General features: G+C 43.1%; 1 protein-coding gene across 10 annotated transcripts in view; it reads right to left on the bottom strand.

The window, feature by feature from the left end:
- The window catches only part of nfasca (neurofascin homolog (chicken) a), a 176,415-nt gene that overhangs the window by 35,625 nt on the left and 120,368 nt on the right, over positions 1-20,422 (bottom strand). For 7 of the 10 annotated variants that reach the window (XM_026307143.1, XM_026307142.1, XM_026307144.1 and 4 more), the window contains 10 exons: positions 16,533-16,729; positions 15,809-15,931; positions 14,523-14,693; positions 12,613-12,660; positions 2,788-2,899; positions 2,450-2,634; positions 2,241-2,372; positions 1,711-1,854; positions 1,072-1,183; positions 789-955 (listed from right to left, as the gene is read on the bottom strand). In XM_026307143.1, the coding sequence (XP_026162928.1) occupies positions 789-955; positions 1,072-1,183; positions 1,711-1,854; positions 2,241-2,372; positions 2,450-2,634; positions 2,788-2,899; positions 12,613-12,660; positions 14,523-14,693; positions 15,809-15,931; positions 16,533-16,729 (1,391 nt within the window). The remainder of the gene's footprint in view (positions 1-788; positions 956-1,071; positions 1,184-1,710; positions 1,855-2,240; positions 2,373-2,449; positions 2,635-2,787; positions 2,900-12,612; positions 12,661-14,522; positions 14,694-15,808; positions 15,932-16,532; positions 16,730-20,422) is intronic. The other 3 variants (XM_026307152.1, XM_026307147.1, XM_026307146.1) reach the window with 1 other exon arrangement.

Genomic DNA, 20,422 nt, shown 5'->3' on the forward strand with positions numbered 1-20,422 from the left:
GATATGAATAATCCAAAATATCTTAAAACATTTAGACTATTACTACTACTACTCCAAAAATAAAATACAATACAATACAATAACTAAAATTAGCAAAAATTAACAAAACTTGCAAAACATATGGACAACGAAAATAGGATTAAAAGTCAATAAAAAAGCCAATGTAACTACTTTAAAAACGTGTTTTCTGCTTTGGGTCCTGGAACACAAACAGATTAAAAAGTAGTTGTCATGAAATTAATAGTTAGCAAACTCCACAAGATATTGTGCAATATAATAGGTCACACTTGAAAAAATGACTACTGTTCAACGCAGATAAGAATCCCCGTTACTTGCCACAATTAAAAAAATGGAATGAAAAATGAAAAGTTAGCTTACCACCTTGACAGTTTAGTTCACTTGTTTTAAATTTTACTCAGATAAGCTCTATTGTATATTGAATGATAGGACGGATATTTTTACAGCACATGCAGTTTAAATACAAAAGTATCCGTTAGTAAACAGAGGTTGAGGCACATTGATAAAAGGCACAAGAGATCTACATATAGTCCAACAGTAATAAAAGAAAAATTTCACACAAAATTCTGCAGTGCAACCATCTAAAAAGTCATAACCCCTTTTGCAACTCATATACATGCTGGCAGTACATGATGTCATAATAAATGGTTATAGACTATCCTGTTGTGTAAGTGCAAGATGATTATTTCAGGTTCATTTTGAATTTAGATGCTGAGTCATAACTGGACAGTCCAGATGAGTCTGAGTGCATGGATGACATAATGTCTGACCTTTGACTTCCAGGCGGACCTGGTTCTCAGCTTTTCCCAGGATGCTGTTGGCCACGCAGGTGTAGGTTCCTTCATCCTCTGGTCTGGCCCGTTTGATCTCCAAAGTGCCATTAATGTAAACACGGTACTGACCACCGTCCAATCCACTGCCCTGTCCATTCTTAAACCTACACACATAGAAAACACAAAGGTAAAAACCTTACAAACTAATTTGAATTAGCAGTGAGTAAAGGAGGCTGCCAACACACACACACACCAAAAAACAAAGAAATTCAATATTCACCAGCGTAGCTCCGGCAAAGGGGAACCAAAGAAGGGACAGTCTAGGAAGGTGCGGTTGTTCTCAATGACTTTAATCAGCCGGTTTTTAGGGCCCAGCATCCTGGGAGGCATGTCTACAGGAGAGGAGAAGTGGATTACACTGTTGCCACTTCACTCTGCAAGTCACAGAATACTTTAGCCTCTGTAAAGTGTGAAAAAATGTTTACATTTTAAAACTATTTTCTGTAACACTAGAGAGACTTGAATTTTAGATTATAACAGTCTTTCCTCTGGCAACACTTATACTAACTGCAAATATGGAATGTGACATAAACGTAAAGTGACAGAAATAGCAATGATAGTTTACTAAACTAAGGCTTACCAGCTATTGGTCTTTGTTAAAATAAAACAGTTTAATCCTATAAATAGTTTAAATAAATTATTGCAGCATTCTTGAAGAAAAAAATAAGTATCTAATGAAGAAAAATCAAAAGCTAATCATATAAAATACATGATTTATACTGTATATGAGACTTTGGGATCACACCAAAGTTTGGTGTAGTTGTAATCTGTTTGAAGGTATACAGACTACTACCCAATGTGAGGTACTGCCCTGGTGACATTTTTATCTTTTTGGTCAGCCTTTAATCTTTTGTCTCACCTAGAACACTGACAAAGGCATTGGCCAACAGATAGCCATGCTCGTTGGAGGCATTGCACTGGTAGACAGCACTGCTTCCCATCTGCACAGAGCGGAAGATGATTGTATCACCCAGCACCTGTCTGTTAGGGTTAATGGGAGAACCTACAATCGGACAGATGAGAAAAGAAGATGGATAACAGAGGGACTGAAAAAAGTATAATAAAAATTATGGAGCTTAAGGAGATTGTATCTGGAAAAACAATAATCAGTAATCAGACATCTACTTGAAGGTAGCTATTAGCTGGTCACATAGCAAACACTCCTGGGTCCTTGAATATACAGGTCATTCCCACCGATCACACTCACACTGAGATATGCAACAATAATACTGTCATTTCTATTATTTAGTAAATATCTTGCTGATCAAATTACCAAAAATTCAAATTTTAGCGTAATAACTAGACCCAACAAATTTTAATGGACAAACCTTTTAGCTTGTTAGTTAACAACAAGAACTAAAGAAAGCTGAAAGATTACAGCCTACATACTGTCTATAGGCTCTCCGTTCACCAGCCACTGGATGTTAGGTTTGGGATTGCCATTGGCCCGACACACCAAGCGTCCATTCTCATCCGGAGCTAGCACCAGGTCTGTGGGTTTGTCCAGCCAATAAGGAGCCGCTATGGAACATGAGGCGTCAGGTTAGCATGGTGGATGGTGTCACACTTTAACAGAACCATTATCATGACCTCCTCACCTTTGACCTGAACAAAGATGGAGTGGCGTATGCTGCCTAACTGATTGTTAGCCATGCATACATACTCCCCAGCATCCTCCTCTGAGATGTGAATAATCTTCAGGGTCTTGTTGTAGTTCTCAAACTTCACTTTCTGACTTGGCAGTTCCCTGCCCTTCTTAAACCACTTGATGGTGGGTGTCGGACTGTCAGGCAGAAGAGACACAGGCACAGGTTCTGTGTTTTTTTTTCACATCTCATTCACATGAATAGGAAAGCATCCTATCAACTAATTGTAGGTCAATATAAAGTCCCTTGGAGTGATGGAAATGTGTATGTCTATGTGTGTAAAAACTCACAGTCCAGCAGCAATACACTCCAGCAGCAACTGTTCATCTCGTAGCACCATTTTGGAGCTCTCACCCCCTGATGGTGAGAGGAAGGTTGGTGTGGACTGGGCTACTTTACGGCCTTTAGACAAGGAATGAAGAGGGGTTAAAATACACAAACACATTCAGAGTCTAATCCAAGAGCACTGTAGTTCATCTTTGTAGCATGATTCACATCCTACAAGGAGCTAAACATCCTCCTTGTGGGCACTGCTTCATCAGTCTAACACTATTATTCTGCTTATTTCCTTATGGCTGTGTTTTATCTCCACCAGGCTTTGGTTCTCTCTGCAGTCTGTGATGAGGTCAAAGCAGCCTGTAAACAGATCTAACAGCCTCTGGCTTTTCTCACAGGAAGACATTAAGAATTAGAGTGACAACAACAGGGTCACTGATCTAGCTTTATGTTTGCCAAAGGAATAGGAATGGCAAAGACTGCCTTTAAAAGTTTAAATAAAGCAGCTGATAACACTAGCTCATTTCTTTTGTAGATTAGTTTAACATCAAACTCAAACATGTTAAACCTCTCTATAGGGCTTAGCTAATGCATTAAGCTTATGTAGCAACATCTTGTTAAGTTGTTGCTTTGCCAAAACCCTTTAGAACATATCTCTGGTGTTTTTTGGAGGCAACTATTGGATTTTAAGTCCTTTTATAATTTACACATATCATGGAAAGGAAGCAGGATGACAAAAATCCATTAGTAGATTTACTGAAATATTATAGCATCAGTTCAGCTTCAGTTTGTTGAAAAAAACCATAAAACACAATGTGAATAGACTTTTGAGCACAAGTTAATCTGACATTCAGTTCAACTAATTGGGGTTGGGATGTGAGACAAGAGCTGCTGAGTGCTGTCTTTGTTTAGATACTACAACAGTCAGACATGTGGCATTTAAATCAAGCATGAAACTCACTCTAATTGCGTAAGATTTAAAAATCTTTTACTAATCTCAGTACTGGGAGTTTCATGTCACTTTTTGGTACACTATATTAGCACTTATTATAAGACAAGCTTCTTCAAAGAGATACAGTATTGTTCATATTACAATAATTAATTTTAGCTCAAACTTGAACTGTTAACAGTTCTGACACCTGACATTTGAACTGCTTTCATTTCTTTTTCTTCAGATGAGTTCAACTGTTGACATGCTACTGACCATTACTGACCATTAAACTGCCTACAGGGCTTAAATATGAATATAAAATGTCAAATGCTTCCTAACGTTAACAGATGCTTCAGAGTTATATATTAAATGACTCACTACAATGTCACTTAGAATTTCTTCAGAGAATTTTGCCTCATCTATTTGTAGTTTTGTTTTTTTGCTTTTGTTTTTCAGTGTATTTCAATAAATCAAAAAGCTCTGAGCATTCCCAGGAGTACAATGACCCCAATAATGTTAATACAAATGTTAACACTGCAAAAAAATTTGGCCAGTGAAAAGCCCCAAACTGCTGAAGAGTGTGTAGCATTGCATTAGTTTTAACCTCCTTTGTAATGCAGAGCTGTATGAGATTAAAGCATCTGTTAGCGGTTAGCTTCTCAAGTGGCTGGCAAAGAGAGCAGTGGGTGAGGAAGATCTAATATCATTAGTGACACTGGAAGGAGAAGAACAATAACAAGGGGAAGAAGAGTGAGTGGTAACAAAAGCCCCTGCTCTTATGTACACCATCACTAATGGACAGCTACAGCAGTGCGGTGTGAACTCAGGAAAAAACCTTCCACAAAGTACTGTAGCCTCAGTCAAACTAACACTTTGCTTTTGTGTGCATTCATAAAAAATTAGAAATAAAGTAGCGTGAATGTGAGTATGAGTGTGAATATTTTGACAACCTGCCAACCTCTTCTGTGACAGGAATCATTTCCCTCTGGAGGATATCCCATCTACCCTTGGGTTTCACTGCACCACCTTAGACAGTGGCACATACAGTGGGTACGGAAAGTATTCAGACCCCTTTAAATTTTTCACTCTTTCTGTCATTGCAGCCATTTGCCAAAATCAAAAAAGTTCATTTTATTTCTCATTAATGTACACTCAGCACCCCATCTTGACAGAAAAAAACAGAAATGTAGAAATTTTTGCAAATTTATTAAAAAAGAAAAACTGAAATATCACATCGTCATAAGTATTCAGACCCTTTGCAGTGACACTCATATTTAACTCACATGCTGTCCATTTCTTCTGATCCTCCTTGAGATGGTTCTGCTCCTTCATTGGAGTCCAGCTGTGTTTAATTAAACTGATTGGACTTGATTAGGAAAGGCACACACCTGTCTATATAAGACCTTACAGCTCACAGTGCATGTCAGAGCAAATGAGAATCATGAGGTCGAAGGAACTGCCCAAGGAGCTCAGAGACAGAATCCTGGCAAGGCACAGATCTGGCCAAGGTTACACAAGAATTTCTGCAGCACTCAAGGTTCCTAAGAGCACAGTGGCCTCCATAATCCTCAAATGGAAAAAGTTTGGGACGACCAGAACTCTTCCTAGACCTGGCCGTCCAGCCAAACTGAGCAATCGTGGGAGAAGAGCCTTGGTGAGAGAGGTAAAGAAGAACCCAAAGATCACTGTGGCTGAGCTCCAGAGATGCAGTAGGGAGATGGGAGAAAGTTCCACAAAGTCAACTATCACTGCAGCCCTCCACAAGTCGGGGCTTTATGGCAGAGTGGCCCGACAGAAACCTCTCCTCAGTGCAAGACACATGAAAGCCCGCATAGAGTTTGCCAAAAACCACATGAAGGACTCCCAGACTATGAGAAATAAGATTCTCTGGTCTGATGAGACCAACATTGAACTTTTTGGCATTAATTCTAAGCGGTATGTGTGGAGAAAACCAGGCACTGCTCATCCCCTGTCCAATACAATCCCTACAGTGAAACACGGTGGTGGGAGCATCATGTTGTGGGGGTGTTTTTCAGCTGCAGGGACAGGACGACTGGTTGCAATTGAAGGAAAGATGAATGCGGCCAAGTACAGAGATATCCTGGAAGAAAACCTCTTCCAGAGTGCTCAGGACCTCAGACTGGGCCGAAGGTTCACCTTTCAACAGGACAATGACCCTAAGTGCACAGCTAAAATAACAAAGGAGTGGCTTCGGAACAACTCTGTGACCGTTCTTGACTGGCCCAGCCAGAGCCCTGACCTAAACCCAATTGAGCATCTCTGGAGAGACCTGAAAATGGCTGTCCACCAACGTTCACCATCCAACCTGACAGAACTGGAGAGGATCTGCAAGGAAGAATGGCAGAGGATCCCCAAATCCAGGTGTGAAAAACTTGTTGCATCATTCCCAAGAAGACTCATGGCTGTACTAGCTCAAAAGGGTGCTTCTACTCAATACTGAGCACAGGGTCTGAATACTTATGACCATGTGATATTTCAGTTTTTCTTTTTTAATAAATTTGCAAATATTTCTACATTTCTGTTTTTTTCTGTCAAGATGGGGTGCTGAGTGTACATTAATGAGAAATAAAATGAACTTTTTTGATTTTGGCAAATGGCTGCAATGACAGAAAGAGTGAAAAATTTAAAGGGGTCTGAATACTTTCCGTACCCACTGTATGCTGCCACTCCAGTTTACCTAATCCCTCCAGCTATAGTAATGTGGTTGACATAATGAATATGCAGACTGAATTCTCCACTTGCAATATACTAGAATTAAGGGTAATTTGTGTGTTAATTACTGTATGTTAATTTATTATTATTGTCATTTAACAAAGATTGATTAAACAGATTATAGACTAAATGAGATGAGTATATATTTGGGTCAGTGGCACATTGGTTTGTCTTTTATTGGAAGTCACATCTGGTCAGGTCAGTCATCCTCCTCTGATATATTGGCTATTATGTCATTTGGTTACTGTCATGATCCGGGTGGAATTAAGACCAATAAATTGCCAACAACGCAAACTTAGGTGTAAAAGCTTTAATTCATTCTTTAGTGAAAGAGGTCTGGGTTCAGTGGATGAAGTGAACAGGATATGGAAAGGAAGCCGAAGTCTTTATAGTAGGCTAGGTTACTGTCACAGCCAGGACCCGGTAACATTGAGGGAGCCGAGACAGATGGGAAATGGAATCTAGATTGTTTTCCCACAGAGCAATATCTGGTGGTTCTGTTTTCCTTGGTCAAAGGTTTCCCAGTGATCTGGTATGACAACTCCACAGATTGCAATTAACAACAAAAAACACCTCCAACAAAAAAAGTACTAATGTCCTCGGAGGGAAAACTCAGTATGAAATGGCACCTCTCGACAGTGTAACTTGAGTTAGAACAAGACAAGAAGGCCTTCATGATCGGCAGTAAACATGGGCCAGACGGACAGGATCGGCGCAAGATAACCGATTTTGCTGCAGACAACTTGGCTGAGTGTTTCAGACAATCTGGCAGTTTGTCTGTGGCTGGGAGAAGGTATATAAGCTGTGAGCAGAGGAGAGAGAACAGGTGAAATCAGTTACATAATCAAGTGAGTGAAGATGAGTAGGAACCCAAACTAGACCTGGCTGGTTTCACTCAGGAATCGTGGAACGTGGGATGCATGCGCATCGTCCTGGCCAGTTTGAGTCTGACAGTAACAGGATTTATAATCTTGGTTATGGGAAATGGGTCAATGAACCGGGGGGCTAGTTTGGAGCATGTTGCCTTAAGCGGAATGTCTCTTAATGATAGCCAAGCCCTTTGTCCAGGTCTATATACTGGTGCTGGTCGCTTTCTCTTATTTGCTTGTAAAACGTAGCTGGACACTGACCTCAGGAGAGCTTGCCTGGCTCTTCTCCACACCAAATGACACCTGTGGAGCGCTGCTGCTGCAGATGGAACCATGGCCTGTGATATCTGAGGTTCGAACAGGGGTGGTTGGTAGCCATAAACAACCTAGAATGGAGAGAGTTCGGTTGCTGCAGATGGTAAACTGTTATGAGCATATTCTATCCACATGAGGTTACTCGCCTAGGAATTGGGGTCTCTGGAGCAGAGGATACGGAGGCCCGTCTCCAACTCCAAAGCCATCTTCCACTCATCGCCATCCCTGATGTGGACTAAATTGTAAGCATTACGGAGGTCTAGCTTGATGAATATCTTAGCTCCTTGTAATAATTCAAAGGAGGATGACATGAGTGGCAGGGGATATCGGGTATTTATTGTAATGCTATTGAGTCCTCGGTAGTCAATGCATGGCCTGAGCCCTCTGTCCTTATCAACAAAGAAGAATCCGGCTCCAGCTGGTGACTTGGATGGCTGGATGATTCCGGCGGCTAGGGAATCCTGGATGTATTGTTGCATGGCGTCTTTTTCAGGTCCAAAAAGAGAGTAGAGGTGTCCCTTAGGTGGATCAGTGCCAGGCAAGAGGTTTATGGCGCAGTCATATGGTTGAAGTTGAGGTAGCAAAGTGGCCTGGGTCTTGTTGAAAAACCTCCCTTAGATCATGGTAAACTCTGGGAACTTTGGACAGGTCTGGATCGTACACAACTTGTGGACAAGAGGGTGTGGGATTCAGTGCGGTGCGAAGACGTGATATGACATCTCAACACCTTACCGGTTACCCAATCCAGGTGAGGATTATGGAGTTGTAACCAGGGACCCAGGACCACAGATGGAAGTGGAGCGTCAATAACATGGAAAGAGACGAACTCTTGATGATTCTCTAAAGACATGAAGACTGGTTTTGTTATGAGTTTGACTTGATGCAAAATAGTATCATTAAGAGACCTCACCTAGAGGATTTGGGGCAGATGTTCGGTCTCCAGGTGGAGCAGATTAGCCATGGATTGGGACATAAAATTGGCATCTGCTCCAGAGTCGATGAGGACTTGTAGCTGCTGTTGGTCAGGGACTGCACCAATAGTTACTGTGGTGAGGGATCGTGATACCATGTCTTTAATCAACGTTCGGCTCAGCAGGGTCCTCACCTTCCCTACTTTTGACGGGCAATTCTACACCATGTGTCCCGGTGCCCCACAGTAAAAACATAATCGCATTATGCGTCTTTGCTCCCTCTCTGTATGGGTTAATTTTTTTGCGCCCTAGTTGCATAGGCTTCGGCCCAGGTGATTTGTTGTAGGATTCTGGAGAAGCGGACTTGAAAAGAAATGGTGTATACTTAAGTTGCCGGGATTGCTTCTGTTCGAACTGTCATTCTTGGAATCGTTGATCTAGATGTGAAGTTACTTCGATTAAATCTTCTAAATCACTGGGCTTGGGCTGATGGGCTAGGTCATCCTTCAGTCCCAAATAAAAATGAACATACAAGGTAGCCTTATTCCATGAGCTGTCTTCTGCCAATGTTCGAAATTGGATTACGTAGTTTAATAAGGGTCGGTTACCTTGTTTCAATTTTGCTAAGTTTTGCATGGCCTCTACCTCAGGTCGAACAGGGTCGAAAATTTGGGACAATTGTTCCACAAGCTCTTTCACTGATTTACAAAATTTACCTGTCTCCACCAAGCTGCTGTTCCACATACTCCTGCCTTACCTCCCAGTAAAGAGATAGGCGACCTTGGCGTCCTCCGTAGGAAAGCTGGATGGTTGCAGAGAAAAAAATAAGGTCACACTTTGTGAGACTGTTTGTCGGTCTGTATCTGTCCCACAGGATCTTAGCTCGGTCATTCTCCCTCACCTTTGGAGGTGTGTCCCATTTTGACCTTGGGACCTCCAGCCCATACTCGGCACAGATGTTCTTGTACATTATGCCGGCCACTTGGTTATGGCGTTCCATGTACGCTCTGCCTGCTAGCATCTTACAACCTGCTGTTATGTGCTGGATTGTCTCAGGGGCATCTTTGCACAGCCTGCACCTGGGGTCCTGCCTGGTGTGGTAGACCCTGGCCTCTATTGCTCTTGTGCTCAGGGCCTGTTTTTGTGCTGCTACGATTAGTGCCGCTGTGCTGTCTTTCAGTCCAGCTTTTTCCAGCCACCGGTAGGACTTTTCGATATCAGTCACTTCTTGTATCTGTCAGTGGTACATGCCGTGCAGGGGTTTGTCCTGCCATGATGGTTCTCGCTCTTCTTCCTCTGCATCGGGCTTCTGTTGCCTGAGATATTCACTAAGTATTCCATCGCTTGGGGCCATCTTCCTGATGTACTCATGGATCGTGGCTGTTTCATCTTGGATGGTGGCTCTGACGCTCACCAGTCCCCGGCCTCCTTCCTTCCTCTTAGCGTACAGTCTCAGGATGCTGGATTTGGGGTGAAGTCCTCCATGCATTGTGAAGAGCTTCCTTGTCTTGACATCAGTGGCTTCTATGTCCTCTTTTGGCCAGCTTATTATGCCAGCGGGGTATCTGATGACCAGCAGGACGTAGGTGTTGATTGTTTGGACCTTGTTCTTCCCATTTAGCTGACTTCTGAGGACTTGCCTTATTCTCTGTAGGTATTTGGCTGTGGCTGCTTTCCTTGCGGCTTCTTCTTGGTTCCCATTTGCCTGTGGGATTCCAAGGTACTTGTAGCTCCCCTCAACATCCGCTATGCTGCCTTCTGGGAGTTCAACTCCTTCAGTCCTGACAACCTTCCCTCTCTTTGTTATCATTCGACCACACTTGTCCAGTCCGAATGACATTCCAATGTCGTTGCTGTATATCCTGGTGGTGTGGATCAGTGAGTCGATGTCTCGCTCGGTCCTGGCATGCAGCTTGATGTCATCCATGTACAGGAGGTGGCTGATGGTTCCCCCATTTCGCAGTCGGTATCCGAAGCCCGTCTTAGTCATGATCTGGCTGAGGGGGTTCAGGCCTATGCGGAACAGCAGTGGGGACAGAGCATCTCCTTGGTAGATGCCGCACTTGATGGAGACTTGTGCTATCGGCTTGAGGTTGGCTACTAGGGTTGTTTTCCACAGTCCCATTGAGTTCCTTATGAAGGTTCTTAGGGTCCTATTGATGTTGTACAGCTCCAGGCATTCCAGGATCCATGTGTGAGGCATTGAGTCGTAGGCTTTCTTGTAGTCAATCCAGGCGGTGCACAGGTTGGTCTGCCTGGCCTTACAGTCTCGAGCAACCGCTTTACCCACCAGTAGTTGATGTTTTGCTCCCCTGGTGTCCTTACCCATTCCTTTCTGGGCCCCGCTCATGTATTGAGCCATGTGCCTACTCATCTTAGCCGCTATGATGCCTGACAGCAGCTTCCATGTTGTGCAGAGGCAGGTTATCGGACGGTAGTTAGATGGGACTGCTCCCTTTTGGGGGTCCTTCAGGATCAGGACTGTCCTGCCTTCAGTTAGCCACTCTGGGTGAGTCTCATCCATTAGCAGCTGGTTCATTTGAGCTGCCAGGCGCTCATGGAGGGCAGTTAGCTTCTTTAGCCAGTAGGTGTGGATCATGTCAGGCCCCAGTGCTGTCCAGTTCTTCATGTTTGAGACCCTTTCTCGGATATCTGCTGTTGCGATGGTTACTGGTTCCTGTTCAGGGAGGTTGCTGTGGTCTGCTCTCAGGTCTGCCAGCCACTGGGCATTGGTGTTATGTGATGCCTCCCTCTCCCATATGTTTTTCCAGTATTGTTCAGTCTCCAGCCTTGGTGGGTCTGCTCTCGTGTTACTGCCCCCCCACTGAGAGTACACCTTGGATGGTTCGGTGGAGAACATCCTGTTTATTCTCTGTGCTTCTGTTTCTCTGGTGTACCTCTTCAGGCGTGTGGCCAGGGCTGTGAGTCGTTGTTTGGCAGTCTCCAGGGCCTCTGGTATGGACAGCCTGCTGTATTTCTTACCCAACTTCATCCCCCTTCTCTGCAGTTCTGATAGTTGGCTAACTTCTCTCCGTTCTCACCCTTATTTTTGCCTTTAACCTCCTTCTCCATGCAGGGTACTGCTCCTTGTTGGTGGAATGTATTTTGTGGCCAAGCATCTCAAGGACCACTGTTGCCATGGTGTATATCAGCTTGTTGGCCTCGGTGATGGTCTCAGTGGGGATTGTTCGTAATGCTGCATTCACATCTTCTAGTAGACTTTCAGAGAGTACTTCAATTAGTCTTGTTAACTGGCTGGGGAGGTTCCAGGTGTCCATCTTGCCTACGATCTTCACTCTCAGGTCAGCTGCTCTTGTGTTGAGCGTGTTGGGGCTTGTTATTGGGGCTTGATACCCAATCTCGGGTGGGGGTGGTGTTGTTTCCCCCCTGACCTGGCATCCTGGCTCCCCCTTGCCGTAGCATTTGTGTTGTATTTCTTCAATCTCTAGTTGTGATAGCAGCTGCTGTTTGCGGATGTTGGAACACTGAGCTACTAGATGCTTTGGCCCTAGTGTGGATGGTGGATTTCGAAGTTTCCATAGGTCCCACATCCTCTTCATGTAGCCCCTATCGCTGGGGTTACTCATGTAGTAGCACTCCAACAGTTCTCTGTTATCAGCATCAGTGTCAGTGTCTTGTTCCAGTAGCCCATTTCTCATCAGGTTGCCCTGGTCCCCTAGCACCTGACGCGGACCTTGTTGACCCGGGCAACGTCCGAGCCGGTATGACTCCAGTATTTCTATCGCTCATTGTAATGAGGTAGGCTAGTAGCGTTAAGGACCTTGCCTAAGGGGGATTCGAACCCCCGACCATTTGGTCTCCCCGCACCGAAGTCAGTCAGAGACAGGAAGTAAAGTAACAGTTACTTCCATGCATGATGAATATATGATGTTAAAACAGCTTTAAAAGCACAACAACAATTTTTTTGTTTTCTACATGAAAGCACACAGTAAATTCTACAACTGCAGAGAGCATTTAGGAGGTTAGATTACCAGCAGGGTGTGTGCTAGCCATGTTAATGTGGGACATAACTAAGGAGGTGGACAGGAAGGGGTGCTGTTGTGACAGTAAATGACTCACCACCATAGGGGTCAGAAGCATTGTAAGATGTATCATTATACGTCTCCTCTGAAAACACAGGCACACAGTGGATCAGCAGTCCACACACAGAATACACGGAACGTGATGTCACATAGTGGTGTGGAAGACATACTGTATGAGCACAGCTGAACAAAAAATGTTTGCATTACATCCAATTTGTGCATCTTATGTCATATCACCTCCGGATGAAGGTACAGTGGGTACGGAAAGTATTCAGACCTCTTTAAATTTTTCACTCTTTCTGTCATTGCAGCCATTTGCCAAAATCAAAAAAGTTCATTTTATTTCTCATTAATGTACACTCAGCACCCTATCTTGACAGAAAAAAACAGAAATGTAGAAATTTTTGCAAATTTATTAAAAAAGAAAAACAGAAATATCACATGGTCATAAGTATTCAGACCCTTTGCAGTGACACTCATATTTAACTCACATGCTGTCCATTTCTTCTGATCCTCCTTGAGATGGTTCTGCTCCTTCATTGGAGTCCAGCTGTGTTTAATTAAACTGATTGGACTTGATTAGGAAAGGCACACACCTGTCTATATAAGACCTTACAGCTCACAGTGCAGGTCAGAGCAAATGAGAATCATGAGGTCGAAGGAACTGCCCAAGGAGCTCAGAGACAGAATCGTGACAAGGCACAGATCTGGCCAAGGTTACACAAGAATTTCTGCAGCACTCAAGGTTCCTAAGAGCACAGTGGCCTCCATAATCCTCAAATGGAAAAAGTTTGGGACGACCAGAACTCTTCCTAGACCTGGCCGTCCAGCCAAACTGAGCAATCGTGGGAGAAGAGCCTTGGTGAGAGAGGTAAAGAAGAACCCAAAGATCACTGTGGCTGAGCTCCAGAGATGCAGTAGGGAGATGGGAGAAAGTTCCACAAAGTCAACTATCACTGCAGCCCTCCACCAGTCGGCCCACTCTGCTTTATGGCAGAGTGGGCCGACGGAAGCCTCTCCCTCAGTGCAAGACACATGAAAGCCCGCATAGAGTTTGCCAAAAACCACATGAAGGACTCCCAGACTATGAGAAATAAGATTCTCTGGTCTGATGAGACCAACATTGAACTTTTTGGCATTAATTCTAAGCGGTATGTGTGGAGAAAACCAGGCACTGCTCATCCCCTGCCCAATACAATCCCTACAGTGAAACATGGTGGTGGGAGCATCATGTTGTGGGGGTGTTTTTCAGCTGCAGGGACAGGACGACTGGTTGCAATTGAAGGAAAGATGAATGCGGCCAAGTACAGAGATATCCTGGAAGAAAACCTCTTCCAGAGTGCTCAGGACCTCAGACTGGGCCGAAGGTTCACCTTTCAACAGGACAATGACCCTAAGCGGACAATGACCCTAAGCACACAGCTAAAATAACAAAGGAGTGGCTTCAGAACAACTCTGTGACCGTTCTTGACTGGCCCAGCCAGAGCCCTGACCTAAACCCAATTGAGCATCTGTGGAGAGACCTGAAAATGGCAGTCCACCAACGTTCACCATCCAACCTGACAGAACTAGAGAGGATCTGCAAGCAAGAATGGCAGAGGATCCCCAAATCCAGGTGTGAAAAACTTGTTGCATCATTCCCAAGAAGACTCATGGCTGTACTAGCTCAAAAGGGTGCTTCTACTCAATACTGAGCACAGGGTCTGAGTACTTATGACCATGTGATATTTCAGATTTTCTTTTTTAATAAATTTGCAAAAATTTCTACATTTCTGTTTTTTTCTGTCAAGATGGGGTGCTGAGTGTACATTAATGAGAAATAAAATTAACTTTTTTGATTTTGGCAAATGGCTGCAAGGACAGAAAGCGTGAAAAATTTAAAGGGGTCTGAATACTTTCCGTACCCACTGTATGTCATATTAAATTTAAATAGGTGTGTTTACTCACTAGTTTGAACTTTTAGTGTGAAGGGGTTCTTCTGCTGAATGGTGTGTGTGAAAAGGAAGCGAGCATTGCAGGTGTAGTCTGTGTGAGCATCTTGGGTGACCACGTTGGAGAAGTACAGGTCTCCGTTCAAACCCATGGACACTCTTTTATCCTGAGGGATGGGAGTCATAACTGGAAGACACAGGTGAAGCACAAAAGGAGAGATGAGAAAAAGAGATTTGCACATTAACTAACAGAAACTTCAGAATCACTAATGAGGAGTAGTTTCATGTGACTACTATTCCTTTTCTAACATCCCTGAGACATAGATTTGTAGTTTAAATATTAAACCTAACTTTAAATTTGAGTAATTTGTAAATCATTAATCTGGAAGACTAAAAGTTAGGATATCACAGCATCTACTACTGTTCTGATTTTGAATATCTTTAAGGCATTACACTACTACATCGCTTCAGTAACTCTTTACTTAAATGAACTAAAGCTTAATATTTAAGGTCATAGATTTTAGATTGGTGATTCCAACCACATAAATCCTCATCATTGATACTGTACTGTATCATGACTGTATCAGACTACAAGGTTCTTGTGTGAAACAAAGGAGATATGCATGTTACTATTCAAGTGATCTTTCTTATCTTGCATCAAAGATATAATAACAAAACGTTTAGGCCAGCCACTAGTTTGTAGATTTTAGATATAGAGAATATGTTTTCATATACTGTTAACTAAATGTCTGACCAGGCTAACTCCGACAACACTGTGGATGTGTCATCCTACAGTTCCTACAGGAAAATGTTAACTTGTACAACACCCACACAGATGCCCAGAGAAACCATCATCAGCACGTAGCAGTAATTGCATGTCTGGCAATGTCTGGGCTGCATGACAAGATTGTATGATGTATTGTGGCTGATCTGAGAGTATATGTTTTGTAACACTTCTTCAGTGAGTGTGGAAAGTTTACATACAGTAAGGTGATAGAAGTATTTACTGTAGCTGCACTGAATGTGCATTTATATTTTAATTTCAGCAGGACATGTTTTTTGTAATGAAAATACTTTCAGACCCACTTAGGGGAAAGACAAAAACATAACAAAGGAAAGAGGTGTATGCCAGAGTTGTTCAAGACTGAAAAGTCTCCTTCAAACTGCTAAAGCTCCACCTGATAATGGCTGACAGTGTCTAACAAAATGATGCCAGTGAAGAACATCAGTAGGATATAAAAAAAAAAACACATTCCATTGGGAAGCGGAAACATATTGTGTTTGCGTGTAACTGGTGCTTACCACTGTTCATCCAGAAGATGAACGGAGGGGGCAGACCTGGTGGGGGGTTGCAGGGTAGAACCAGTGGGGAGCCTTCACTTACCACCACTGGCTTCAGCACCTCCTTGGGCCACAAAGGAGCCTCTGGAGGATGGAGAGCAAGAGCGGAATAGTAGGGAAAAGAATTGAGGAGCAGAAGGGGGTAAAAGAGCAAAAGAGACATGTCTGTCATGTTCAATACTACCGACCTAAAAAATAAACACTCTGCAGACTACAGTGAGCACACTCATGACATTTTACTATTAGATTTATATTTGTTGTACCTCTGGATGTTAAAGTTACGATGTTACACCACATTAAAGTGGGATTGTGATATAACTCATTTTGAATGCTCTAGCCATAAAATATTTTTTAGCTTGTTTAGTTTCTAAACAAAAAAAAACAATAAGGAACGTCTTAGATGCATTTTCTGCTTTATGCATTGCAGTTATTCAATTGTCAAGCATATACACTGAAAAACTTGAAATATACATGAAGTGTGCATTGTGCAAATCTATTAGTAAGTATAAGTATCGGATTATGATTTGCTATTGGCAGATAATCAATATTAAATGACTCGGATTGGGGGAAGTAAAACCTTGAACAGGTCCCTATACTCAACAAAATAAAGACTTAATATCCTGAACATGTAGTCCTCACTCTACATGAAGGACATTTTGTGGCTTCTGATATTTGTTTGGCTTACTGGAGACCCGGAGCAGGATTTTATTAGACAGAGCTACTCCTAAGTCATTGCTGGCAAAACACTGGTATTCTCCTTCATAGTCCTCTGGTCGTCCTCCACTACGGAAACTGATCTCTAGGGTTCCTGAGCGTTTTCGCATCGAAACCCTGGGGTCTTTCCCGATGTTGAAAAACTTCCCATTCCTTCGCCATGAAAACCTGAGCCACAAAACAAAAAAGCCAGAGTTTCAGTCATTTTTTGTAACAAAAGATAGCATATAACATCAGTTCAACAATTTAAATTAGATCCGATTTGAAAAAGATGCATGGATTTTAAAATATAATAGTAATATGATTATCCCTGTTTTGCTTTTTAATGACAACATGAAAGTTTAAACAGGTTTCTTAAAAAACCTATTTAATATTACAACCTTATCAATAGCTCATTCCCACCCAACCCTGAAATGCCTGCAGGAAATGTTTTATCAAAGGCAACTTTATTCATGTTGGTTATTATTTGAGCAAATGTGAAAGTCCTTTGCTTGCTATATAGTTACCATCTTATATTACTGACACATGACGTACTGACGTACTACAACTAAATCCTGTTCCACGTGGTTGCTCCACGATTAATGAAGAACACCGAATATGCTTATATAATCCACCTCTATTTTTAGTGAGAACAGGATTTACAAAAGATGCTTCATGTCATTTTAGTCATGTTACAGTCAAATTGAACATGGTTGAGACACAGCACAGTACTGAACCTGAACACTGGGCCACTACTGAAGGCTGACTGAAGAAATGAACAATCCCTTTCAATGAATGTTTCATGAGCATGAATAGTCAACTAGGTGCATTATTGGAATACAATGCCTGTTCTGAGAAAGGGAGAGTCACTATGTGTGCACGGAAGAGAAGCTGTGAGTGCCTTGTCGTGAGGTTGTGTAATTGTGTGTGTGTGTGTGTGTGTGTGTGTGTGTGTGTCTGAAAGCAAAGCTGTTATAAAATAAACAATAGCGCTGTCATGAGCTGGTTATACCCCAATGATGTAATCACTAGAGACCTAGTGTGCATGCATGTGTTTGTGTGTGTCTGTGTGTATGTGAGTAGGCAGGAATTATTTGAACATTCAAATGTAGACTAAAAGTACATGTGCATTTGTGACTGGGTGCAAAACAACTTGTTTTGTCTTACTAGGGCTATTGCTAATGAGATGCCTCCGCTCTCTGCTTTGTTTTCCTTTCCCATGGTCCATGGTCCGCCTCTTTCCCCACCGAAGAACTCTCCAGCCAGGGTGATGAGTTCCAGCCTGTACTGCAGCTTGCCTTCGACCCGTAGTCAGACAACTCTGTCTCCTTATCTGACCATTTGCCAAGGGGCTTCCCGCCAGAATGCTAGCCAGGCTACCTATGCCAGCCTCTTCCACTGCCGTTGATAGACCAGCTCAAGTAGGAGCTTCCTGACATCATGACGACAGCAGCTAACAGTTGTAAGCTCGCCAATCCCCCGAGCTGGCCCAACCGCTGTCGCGTCCTGTATCAGTCTGGCCTAGATCTCCCACCTTCATGCTTATGTCTCTGCGATGGCATCGGAGCCTGACAAAGTGAAGGCACTGGTACTGACCTTTTCTTCCATCATGCAGATGGTCTACTTCATGGTGGGGGTTTTTCCCACTTTCCTGATGTTGGAACAGAGCCTGGCATCGCTGTTCGGGGCAAAGTGTATGCTACATGCCAGGAAGCGGCCCACCCCTTGTGCTATAAAGAACACTGCTAAGCTAAACGACAGATCTCACCAATGTGCCTTCCAGACTGCCACTGCGGTGAACAACATCGCCATCCTGCTCACTCCACCTCTGAGCTGGTGATGGACCCCAGGGCCCTCTTGCCTGATCATGCAGAGTCAACTCACTGTTATGGGCTCGTGTAACAGCAACGCACAGTACAGGATTCAATTCAATTCAATTCAATTCAGTTTTATTTGTATAGCGCCAAATCACAATACAAATCATCTCAAGGCACTTTACAAAAACTAAAAACCCAACAAATCCCTTATGAGCAAGCACTTGGTGACAGTGGACAGGGTATCTGCAGGTTTCTAAGAGCTAGATTTAAGACTTTTTAAGACCTTTTTAATACCACGCTGAATGAAATTTAAGACCAATTTTGTAGAAATAAAATAAAACATCCCACAATACAACCAATTCCCATAACACACTGTTTATTGATATAAACTGTTTACACACCGTTTGATTTATTGTGTAAAACAAAAATAAAATGCCAGGTGTTTTCCGACAGGTTTCCGCAGCCGCTTTGTCTTATTCACACTGCATGTGGGTCTCCAAAGCTTTCATACCCATTGTTCTGAGTTTTAAATTTTTTTGCACAGCCTGCACCGGACCTCGAACACGTTGCCACTAACTGAACTTAACCACGGCGCAAAATTAGGGTTTTGTAACCAATTGTCATTAAATTTACATTTACCCATGGCAAAAGACTAATGCTGAAACTTTCCCGCAGTTCACGCAGCTGCCGGAAAGCATGTGTTAAATAAACTCCCCTCAAACGCGTATTTTACTTGGTTCCGCCTATTTCGTTCTGCGTAACAAATACGCGAAAGGCTTTCAAATTGATAATAAAATCTTCTTTATGGGGTCGGTTAGATTTCATTTTAAGACCTTTGAAACGGCAATTTAAGACATTTTAATGCTAATTAAGGCCTTAGTTTTATAATATGGAATTTAAGACTTTTTAAGACTTTTTAAGGATCCGCGGACACCCTGAGTGGAGAGGAAAAACTCCAGCAGAACCGGGCTCAATTTGGGCGGCCATCTGCCTCGACCAGTTGGGGTGAGTGGAATCTGATGTGAGTGGTCCATGATGGTTCTTACATGGGAGATTGGTGTCTCCAACCAAGCTTTGTGGCTCATGGACGGAGCAGGTTCGGACAAGTGGCAATTGATGTTTTTGCAGCTCACAACAACGCACAGTGCGCACTGATTTTCTCCACGGTTGGAGGGCAACCTCCTGCTAGGGAAGTTTGCTCATCGGCCATGGCCTGATTGATTTCTCTATGCATTCCCTCTGTCTCCTCCGTTACTGGCACGGGTACAGGAAGAGGCTCTGGCAGTGATTCTGATAGCTCTGGAGAAGCCCAGACTGTCATCGTTTCTGCTTCATCTCCTCTGTGGAAAATTCAATAGAGAGAGGATTCTCTCTTGCAGCTGGGAGGAGTGATTCTCATACCCTCTGTGATAGGGCAGCCCCTGTAGATCGGGCTACTGAGAGGGACTGCTTAGAGCACTTGGGATTTTTCCCCAGTGTCATCACTACTATCCAGTGTGCGTGCGCTGTGTCTACTATGGCATCATATGTGGCAAAAAGGGCTCCCTTTCAGCAATGGTGCATGGAAAACTGCATTTCCTCCACTGCGTGCCCCTTCCCCATGGTTCTGTCTTTTCTGCAGTTACTACTAGAGAGGATTTTGGTGTTCAGCACTATCAAAATGTATGCTGCTGCTATTTTTTCATGCCACAAAGCAGTCATCCACTCTAAGAATTTTCTGAGGGAAGTGCACAGGCAGAAGCCAATCATATGTCCCCTAGGTCCACAGTGGAACCTCGCTGTGGACTTATGCACTCTGTTCAAACCTTTATATCAGGTCACTCTTCATTTTCAGAAGGAGGCTGCATCACATCTTCTATGCCTAGTGTGCTGCCTGACATATATGGAACGCACAAAAGAGTTACAGTGTTTGGAGTGCCTTTTTGTTCACTACAGCGAGTGTTTGCTGGGCTCCCCTGTCTGACTGTAAAACATCAGGACAGTTGATTTGAGCAATATTGTTATTCACACTCTCTTTCAGTTATGTTTCAGGAAAAAAAACATTGACATTAACATACCCTAACTT

This window comes from Mastacembelus armatus, chromosome 5, assembly GCF_900324485.2.
Source record: "Mastacembelus armatus chromosome 5, fMasArm1.2, whole genome shotgun sequence".
Taxonomy (NCBI): Eukaryota; Metazoa; Chordata; class Actinopteri; order Synbranchiformes; family Mastacembelidae; genus Mastacembelus; species Mastacembelus armatus.